The sequence below is a fragment of the Arachis ipaensis genome, chromosome B7, assembly GCF_059453495.1.
Source record: "Arachis ipaensis isolate K30076 ecotype BB chromosome B7, ASM5945349v1, whole genome shotgun sequence".
NCBI classification, from domain to species: domain Eukaryota; kingdom Viridiplantae; phylum Streptophyta; class Magnoliopsida; order Fabales; family Fabaceae; genus Arachis; species Arachis ipaensis.
In genome coordinates, this window is record NC_142442.1 from 139,725,055 (window position 1) to 139,735,592 (window position 10,538).

Genomic DNA, 10,538 nt, shown 5'->3' on the forward strand with positions numbered 1-10,538 from the left:
TCACTCTCAATCTCAGCATATGCTGCTCGCTGCTGTGGGTGTTCATTGCCGCTCTCTACTCATCTGTGTTCGCTGTCGTGGGTGTTCGTTACCTCTCCCTGCTCACCCATGCTTGCTGCTGTGTTCATCGCCTCTCCAGTTGCCATTTGCCTCCTCCATTCAATTTAAAGAGAATTTTTATTTTTTCATCATCCAAAATTTAGTTTTGTACTTTTCTTTGATTTTGAGTTTCTTTTTTATTCTGTTTTTGCTTTATGATCCTTCTTGATTTTATTTTTGCGCTGTGATTCTCTTTGATTCTATTTTATTCTGTGAATCTCTTTGATTCAAATTATTGATTTATTATTTATGTATCAATTGTTGAGTTAGACTTCTACTATTATGCATCATCAATTTCAATATTTTACATTTGGTTAGTGATTACATTATTCAGTTGTTGTTTTATACAAAAAAAAATTAGATTGTACAAAAGTAACTTTTATTCTTAAATTATTGTAGAAATGTGAGAGATGAGTTTACAGAGTGTTCAAATCGATTTAGAAGTTAAGAAAGTGTAAATAAGCCATGAAAATTTAGGATTTTATCTTTTGAACACCTATACATTTTAGAAAAAAAATATATGTTATATGATTGTTTTTTGAAAATAGTTATTGATTTAATATTAATAAACATATTATTTATATATGTATGTTTTTGTGTCTGATAATTTTTTAAAATTAGTATGTCATTATATTTTGTGTCATGTCGTATCTTGTATCTATATTTGTATTTATATTTGTACTTCATAGATATATTGGATTCCAGACACAATACTATAACTAGCTAAAATTTTTAAATATGGATAATTTTGGTGTGAAATATAATAATATTTAATTATTTTAATATTTTATATTGTTATGATGATAGTATAAAATATCACTGACGTTTTGTAAAAAATATTTTTTAATTATTAAAAGATAAAACGTCTCTAATGTTTTGTATAAAAATATTATTTTAATTATATAAAAATAAAACATCATTAATATTTTATAAATACCCATAACAATATAATATATATATATATATATAGATTAGACCATCTTTAAAAATTTTACCATTTATAAATTATAATCCAATATATAAAAATAAAAGTTCTACTATAACCACTACATCGAATATATGCATTAATGATTTAGCTAAAGTTGATCTTTTTGTCTTTTTGGTTGTCATTTTCTTTCTTCTAATGGTACCTCTTTTTTAACTTTTTGCTGATAAACAGGCATTTTAATATATTAAAATTAAATTTATATGATGATTGCAGTAAAATATTATACTATGACCAAAATCAAATCTAAGCCGCTCTAATCATAGCACATCGCAAAGAAATTAAGATCTAAATAAAGTATTATGAAATATAAATATAACCTTAACAAGGAAAATAGAAAATGTTTAAAATATATTATTGAGTAATTTTTCAATAAATAATAAAATTTAATTTTAATGCCTTGATAATATACAAAATTTTTAATGGTGTTATATATACAAATAATTTTATTAATCAATTTCAATTAAATTAATTAAAACTTAACAAATTAAAAAAACACTCACATAATATGTGTATGTTCTTCTTCATTTTTACATTATTTTTATTGATATAATATAAAAAAATTTGTTGAAAAGTATAAAAAAATATTTATATAGCACAAAAATTTTTATATATAATACAAAAATTTATTAATATAGTACAAATTTTTGTTACATAGTTTGTAAATTACTTCTACTGCTGCTCTTTTTTTTTATACTAATTTTTTATTTTTTATTTAATAATTTTGTGTTGAGTTCCAATGATACTTAATATCTTAGATGATTATTGGTTAAATGAGTTAAAAAACTTTTGTTGGTCATCACACAATTTTTGTACTCAATAGTTTAGTTTTACTGAACATATATAGAAGGAGGAGAAGAAATTAAAAAAAATAAACAAAAAAAAACGTATAATATAATTTGGTTAAATTTGGTTAAAGAAAAATACTAAATCGCCTAATATTTTTTTAAAAAATTTATACGGTCATTCAATTAATTTCAGCGATTTAAATAAGTGTTTAAATATATTTAAAATTAATTATTTTTATTATTGATGTAATAATATATGATTATTCTTTGTATAAAACAAAAAATCTAAATTCTAATTAATTACATAAAAAAATTATTGTCTTATTTAAAGAACTAAAATTAATTGTTTATTTATAGGACAAATGACACAATTAAATCAAATGGAGAATAAAATTATCGAATTCTACCAAATCAAAAAACTTTATCCAAAAGTACATTCCTATGTAATTCGAATGAGTTCAATTTGAATTAGAAAAAACGAATAGTAATTCGAATTAGACAAAGTCGAACTAGTAAATGTTTTTATAATTCGAAGTAATCCAATTCGAATTATGAATGGATGTAAGCCTTATGCAGTTCGAATCAACTTGATTCGAATTAGGCATGGATATAGTGTTAATGTAATTCGAATTAGAGCGATTCGAATTATACATGCAAGGATGGCCCTAATAATTCGAATAGGTCTGTTACAAATTTTTATAGTACCTCTAACATTTTTTAAATTATTTTGCATGGAATAAAATATTTTTTTAGAAATATTATAAAAATTTGTAATGTCTTAGTAACTTAAGTAAATAGATGATAAAAATATATATTTTTTAATTTTTAAACTATTATTAACTATGTAGAGTATTTTATTTAAAATTTGAGTACATGCATGTATTTACCTAAGTCACTAGGCATTACAAATTTTTATAGTACTCTTAACATCTTCTAAGCTATTTTTAAAAATTGTTTTGCATGGAATAAAATATTTTTTTGTCTGATATAATTTAAATAAATTTATTATAAATTAATAATTTAAAAATAAAAAATATATATTTTATTCTATGTATCAAAAAAAAAAGGTAACAAAATATTTAATTATGAGACTTCTTCAAAATATTTATGAGCTATCAATTCGAATTCCATATAATACTTTTCAGCTCATAAATATTTTGAAGAAGTTTTATAATTAAATATTTTGTTAGCTTTTTTTTAATGCATAGAATAAAATATATATTTTTTAATTTTTAAATTATTAATTTTTCAATAAATTTATTTAAATTATATCACAAAAAAATATTTTATTCCATACAAAATAATTTAAAAAAATGGCTTAAAAATTGTTAGGAGTACTATAAAAATTTGTAATATTCTAGTGACTTAGGTAAATACGGATTTTTTATTTAAATAAATAAAATAAAAGTATTAATTACCGAAATAAATAAATTTAAAAATATTTACCGATTTGCGTTTCACAATCATATCTCGTTTACAGTGTAAACGAGATAAGACCGAACGGTGCCTATAAATAGAAATCGTTCACAGCATGTTCCTGGCTCCACTCTGACCTAGTCAAACTCTTTCTCCCCTCTTTTAACCGTTTCCTACCATATTTGAGTTCGATACATTGATGGCACGCCAGACAGGACACAATGGGGACATCAACAGACTAAATGAGACCTCCCATTATGCCAGGGCAGCCGACTTTGAGGTTAGTCGCGTTATGTTCAGTTAGTCTAATAAGTATGTGGACATTGTTAGGGTAGTCTCGTAATGACAAGCACTGAGTAAAATGCTTTAGGGTTGGAATGTATGATGAATTTAGAACAATATTTGCTTCTGTACAATTTGTTTGACTTAATTAGGATTTGCTTACCGACATAAGTAATTTAGAGACAGCTATAGAGTAGACACATGGTAGTATGTTCCCACCTCTGCAGACAGCTCCATCACTTGCTCCACCATGATCCTCTCATGGATGTCAAACATCACTCGCATATGCTCGTTGCCTTGTAGTCGGAATAGTCGAAACCAGAAGACTCCATTACCCATGGGCTAGCAACCTATACGCCACCCTTTCGATCTCCTTCACTTCTATCCCACCGAGCCTGCTCAATATCAAACTCTTCAAATCCGACAACGTATTCACACGTTGAGTGCGAAACAATATCGGATCTTCGCGCCCAAATGTCACGCCATTGTCGCCGTTTTTCATACGGCAATTGGGACACACAAGCACACCTATGTACGGACTACTACTGGCCATTATTGCTGCGTATTTATGAGAAAATATGATACGAAAAGTTTATGAGAAATACCAAGGGTTACACGTCCTTTTATAGCCAGTTGGACACAACTCTGTAAACGAGATATGACTGGAGAACGCAAATCGATAAATATTTTTAAATTTATTTATTTCGGTAATTAATACTTTTATTTTATTTATTTAAATAAAAAATTTAGGTAATAATTAGATATGATAGCAGCTCTTCCAATGATAATAATGATGATCTAAATGAATAAGTAATTTTAATCATTCAAATAATATTTCTAGTTCATCTGAGTGGGGTGGCCGAGCTATAGGCCTATAGCAATTCCGAGCAATGTGTTGCTGATGTTGGAGAGCATGTCTCGTATACCTCGGCCCTCGACTTTCGTGTTTGTGTTGGTATTCTCTAGTCCCCAAGTTCGGTTTGGTTTTGTACGGGATTTAAAACGGTTCTTGCATTTAATTCACTTCTTGTCCTTCACGCTTTATTGATTAATTGATTTGAAAACGTGTTGCGAATTTCTAGGTACTCCTAACCGTTTGATTGTAATGAGAGTGAACGATATTTTTCTAACGGTTGAAATTAAATAAAACCTTTCATTTGTAACCGTTTACCCATGTCTTGTATTAACTGTGTTTGTAACTCTTTGCTTTTCTCTTGAACATTTTTGCTTTTCTGACTTTTCGGAGCTCTTCTATCTCCATCTGGTCGGCCGCCTTTTTACGGAACTCTTCTAGTGTTTTGGGTTTTGTTACGGCTATCATCTCTTGGAATTTGCCTGGCCTGAGGCCGCTCTTTAGTGCGTAGAGATGTACCTTGGGGTTGAGGTCTGAAATTTTTATGGTTGTCTTGACAAACTTCGTTATGTAGTCCTTCAGACTTTCTTGAGGACTTTGTTTAATGGTGCTGAGTTAGTCCAACTTTATCGTCATATTTCGAGATATTTGGGATTGCTTAGGTGGCCGATGTATATGATACGCATTAATTTCTAAAAATAATAATAAAAATAATGAGTAGAAAAAGTGAAAAACTAACCAAGAACGAAAGGAACTTCCACTCGAAAAAGTTAGAAAGAGAAAAAAATAATTATTTATTAAATTCATTAATATTTGTAGTGTTTATTTTGTATTTTTATTAGAGATATAATTATTTATATTATTTTTTTATAAATTTAAATTTTTTGAATGTGTAATATCATGATATAGCATTAAAATTTTATATCGAAAAAATTTAGAATTTAATCTTTGATAACTTCTAAAAATAAAAAAATATAAAATAAATAAAATAAAAAATAAAACTATAATTATCTATATTGTATTTTTTTATTAATTTAAATTTTGAAAATGAATGATGTCATTTCAAAAGTATCAATATTAAATAATGTTAAAAAAAAGGTAATACGTTCTTCCTACCATCAATTTTTTTTTTTTTAATTTATCCTGTTTAACTTTAAAATTGTTCTATGAAAAAAAAGGTACTTTTTTCCCTTGTTATGCGGAGTAGCTATGAGACGGCCGATCTTGAAAAATGAAATAAAAGCCGTGGCTGTCTGCTTGTTAATTTTATTTTATTTTATTAAAATAATAACTTTTATGGGCTATGATTCCAATATTATCTATAAATTAGTGGATAAATTAATTGTATACGTATTTAACACACAATAATTTTTTTAAAATGTATTTAATTGTTTATATCCTGACCCAATAAATTAAAGTCAAGTTCAATAAGGATTGTCAATCTAATTTAGGAAATGAATTTTTTCTCTCACTCGATCTCTTTAAAAAGGTCGGACACTGCAAAGGGTCCAACTCTACCTGTCCAAATAGGTAATTACCTCCGAAAAGTTCTCTTACAATTTTTATCTCCCCTAAAAAATAGATGCCAACGAACTCCCAAGATAAAGGGAATGGTTATCCATCAATAAAGATGGAACTACTCCAAACAAAGGTGGTTATCAACTCCACTATAAATACACTGATACTCCTCAGGTATAATTTAAGTCCCAATTTACTAAAATTCTAGCTAAAGTTCTTGTTAACTTAAGCATCGGAATTTTTTGCGGGTACCACCTCTCACTTTCTCACGAGGAACTTGGATAGGTGGCACCTCAACATCAACAAGTCGGACGCTACCATACATAGGGATTTGGACCTCACGTTCAGGCCCAAATCAACGTTTCAGGTAACTCTCGGAACATTGGCGCCGTTGTTGGGGACCTGGGACTTAACCCCTAATTATGGCAGACCACCAGTATGAGGACAAGCATACAGCATCCGAGTTTGAGCCTGAGCCCCAAACAGAGGACCATGCCATTATACTTCCTCCACTATCACAAACGCATGTTCCTCACGGAGAAGGGGCATCGAGAAATCCTCAACCCAGGCGGATCCAATCAGAGGTCCACCCACCTGCAGAGGAAGAGCCTTCGCAAACAACAGAGTTGCTAGAGTTGTTTCATGGTCAGCGAGAACGACTAGAACAGCTCGAGCACGAAGCCGAGCGACAACAGGAAGCAGAACGGAAACTACAGAGAGAGGTGAGACGACAGAGAGAGTTGGAGGAAAAGCTCTTGAAGTTAGAGGCCGACCTTCGAAACCGAAATAATCGAGCAGATCGGGAGGAAAGTCCCCTAGGCGGAGAAGACCCATTCATAGAAGAGATCATGCAAGCTAAAGTTCTTAGGAACTTCAAAACTCCCAACATGGATCTCTATGACGGAACGACTGACCTAAGATATTATCTCAGCAACTTTAAAAGCTAGATGTACTTGGCTGACGCCTCTGATGCCACCTGCTGCAAAACCTTCCCGATCACTTTAACCAAAGCTGCAATGAAGTGGTTCGATAACTTACCCCCATATCGGTAACTGGCTTTGATAACCTGGCAAAGAAATTTCTGACCAGGTTCTCTATCCAAAAGGATAAAGTGAAGCACTCCCCGAGCTTGTTAGGAGTTAAGCAAGAGGTCAGAAAAACTCTCCGAGACTATATGAAAAGGTTTAATAAAGCATGTTTAGAGATTCAAATTTGCCCACTGAAGCTGTGATCATGGGGCTAGTCAATGTCCTCAGAGAAGGGCCATTCTCTTAGTCCATATCCAAGCGACACCCGATTTTCCTGAATGAAGTCTAAGAAAGGGCAGGAAAATACATCAACATGGAGAAAATTTTCCTACTAAAGAAACCTTTCCCACGACCAAACCTGCCCTATCAACCTCGGGAAAAGGAAAAGGAACCCAAGAAGAAGAAGAGCAAAACTCGAAGATACCACAATTACACTCCGCTCCGAGTCTCTTTTGTGGATGTTTACAGAGAGATATGCCACACAGAGAAGTTTCCACCTCCTTGTCCAATCAAACATAAGAAGGCAGGAAGTCAGACAGAATACTGCGAGTATCACAAACTCTATAGACATTCCACCAATGACTGCTACGACCTGAAGAATGTCATAGAAACGTTGGTCAGAGAAGGCCGGCTAGATAGATACTTGGCTGAAATGTCAGATGATCCGAGGAAGAGAAGGAGGGAGGAGGGAGGAGGAAGGAGGACGGAAAGAACGTCCACCTCAGACCCTGGAGCGACACATACACATGATCAATGGAGGATTCGCTGGAGGAGGAACAACGAAATCGTCACAGAAAAGGCACCTGAAAGAAGTGTACCAAGTTGGAAAAGATAGCAGACTACCCGACTTGCCCACTATCTCGTTCACTAAAGAAGATGCTCAAGGGATAACACTTGGGCATGACGACCCCGTGGTGATAACAATGATCCTCGCAAACGCTAACCTCCATAGAACCCTAATAGATCAGGGTTGTTCGGCAGACATCTTGTTCAAACCTGCCTTCGACAAACGTGGGCTGGAAGAAAAGGATCTAATAGCATAAGCAGACAGCCTCTTTGTACTGGGAGATACAGAGATCTGACTTCTTGGGTACATCTCCTTGTACACCACTTTTGGAAAGGGTGCAAGGTTAATGACATTGAGCATTGATTATACTGTGGTTGGCGTCGCTTTGGCTTACAATGCCTTAATAGGTTAGACCACCTTGAATCGACTTACAGCTGTTGTCTCCACACCTCACCTCTGTATGAAGTTTCCCACAATGGAAGGAATTGCCACTATTAAGGGGGATCAGAAGCTAGCACGTAAGTTCTATAATGAAAGCCTTAATTTAAAAGGCAATCCCAGGAGCAAAGAGGTCAACACAATTGAACTGGGTGGGGTCCGAACTCGAGAAGAACTGCGCCCCCAACCTGGAGGCAAGATAGAGGAAGTACAAATCGAAGATCACCCTGGCAAAACAAAAAATATAGAGGCTAACTTGGAGAAAATCCTAAATGAACAGATCATTGATCTACTGAGAAGAAATTCCAACCTCTTCGCTTGGAAAGCTTCCGACATGCCCGGCATAGATCCTAACCTGATGTCCCATAAACTCGCAGTATATCCGGGTTCTCGACCTATTCAACAAAAGCGTCGGAAAATCATACTAGAAAGAGCACAAGTCGTGGAGGAATAGGTACAAGCCCTGTTGGAAGCAGGATTCATAAGGGAGGTGAAGTATCCATTGTGGCTAGCCAACGTCGTTTTGGTAAAGAAAGTAAAATGGGAAATAGAGAATGTGCATCAATTACACCGATCTCAACAAAGCTTGTGCCAAGGATTCATATTCTCTCCCTAGTATTGATGCTCTGGTCGACTCGGCCTCAAGGTATTAGTATCTGTCCTTCATGGACGCTTACTCGGGATACAACCAAATCATGATGTACACACCGGACCAAGAAAAGATCTCGTTCGTAACTTTAAAAGCTAACTATTGTTACATAGTAATACCTTTTGGATTAAAGAACGCAAGAGCCACATACCAGCGATTAATGAACAAAGTATTTTTCTCTTACATAGGAAAATTCATGAAGGTATATGTAGACGACATGCTCGTAAAAACCAAAGAGAACTCAACCTTGTTGTCCAATCTCTCTGAGGTGTCCTCTACGATAAGGAAGAATGAGATGAGGTTAAACCCTTCAAAATGCACCTTTGCAGTAGAAGCAAGAAAATTCTTAGGCTTTATGCCAACCCAGAGAGGCATAGAAGCGAACCCGGACAATCGTCGGGCTATACTCAACATGAAGAGCTCAACTTGTGTCAAAGAGGTTCAACAATTAAATGGAAGGCTGGCATCTCTATCCAGATTTCTAGCCGGATTAACTCTGAAATCACTTCCCTTATACTCAATTCTCAGAAAAGGGAAACAATTTGAATGGACCCCAGAATGCGAGCAAGCCTTTCAGGACTTCAAAGCATTCCTGGGACATCCCCCTATACTCACCCGACTTGTGGAAGGGGAAGAGCTTGTGCTATACTTGGTAGCAGCAGGTCGAGCTATAGCTTCAGCCTTGGTTTGAGAAGATGAAAAGGGGCAGCAACCTATCTACTTTGTCAGCAAAGCTTTATAGGGAGCAGAATTGAACTATCAAAAGATAAAAAAAGTTCGCTTATGCCCTTATCCTTACATCTCGAAGACTCCGACCTTACTTCCAGGTTCATACCATCAAAGTTCGTACTAACCAACCAATGAAACACATTTTACAAAAGACGGATTTGGTAGGACAGTTGCTACAATGGGCCATGGAACTGTTTGAGTTTGACCTAATATATAAAGCTCAGACAGCAATTAAGTCACAATATCTTGCTGGCTTTGTCGCCGAATACACTGAAAGCCAGGGAGATCCAACTACATGGAGCCTATACGTAGATGGGTCATACAACAAAGCCGGCAGTAGAGCTGGTGTCATCTTGGAGAGTGACCAAAGAACTCGGATAGAACTTTCACTAAGATTCGAGTTACCTGCTTCCAATAACCAAGCAGAGTATGAGGCTTTACTCGCTGGCTTAAAGCTGACTAAAGAAGTGGTGGCTGAAAGGTTGATAGTGTTCAGTAATTCCCAAGTAACCACTTTGCAGATTAACGACACCTATTAAGCCAAAGATCCCACTATGAGAAAGTACTTGGATGAAGTACGAGATCAGCTGGCACACTTCTCAGGAGGAGAAGTCTGACATATATCTCGGGAATCAAACGCCCAAGCTGATACCCTCTCCAAATTAGCCAGCACTAAGCCAGGGGGCAATAATAGAAGTCTTATTCAGGAAACTGAACAAGCACCATCAATATCAAAAGCGGAGGACAATTAAGAGGTAATGACCATATCAAATCAAAATTTAGGATGGATGACCCCCATAGTCAATTACCTTAAATTCGATATCCTTCCCAAGGATGAAACGGAGGCCAGAAGACTCGTAAAAGAGGCACAAAATTACACATTGGTCTATAATGTCTTATACAAAAGATGGATCTCAATACCCCACTTGAAGTGCGTTCCGACTCCCCACACACAGGAAGTCCTGG

The 10,538-nt window shown here is 34.2% G+C and overlaps 1 protein-coding gene across 1 annotated transcript; it reads left to right on the forward strand.

Annotated features, from left to right (window-relative positions):
- The first annotated feature begins 8,748 nt into the window (after positions 1-8,748).
- Positions 8,749-10,111, forward strand: LOC148554334 (uncharacterized). Its single transcript, XM_088495113.1, has 3 exons — positions 8,749-8,840; positions 9,372-9,528; positions 9,671-10,111. Exons 1-3 carry the CDS (start codon positions 8,749-8,751, stop codon positions 10,109-10,111), a joined length of 690 nt encoding a protein of 229 aa, XP_088351239.1.
- The last annotated feature ends 427 nt before the right edge of the window (positions 10,112-10,538 follow it).

Excerpts from the sequence above, each read along its gene's own strand:
- LOC148554334 (XM_088495113.1), top strand. The coding sequence starts at position 8,749 with ATGTGCATCAATTACACCGATCTCAACAAAGCTTGTGCCAAGGATTCA. Across the intron at positions 8,841-9,371 it reads CTGGTCGACTCGGCCTCAAG|AAAAGGGAAACAATTTGAAT; the intron begins GTATTAGTATCT and ends CTCAATTCTCAG. Across the intron at positions 9,529-9,670 it reads GAGCTATAGCTTCAGCCTTG|GTTCATACCATCAAAGTTCG; the intron begins GTTTGAGAAGAT and ends CCTTACTTCCAG.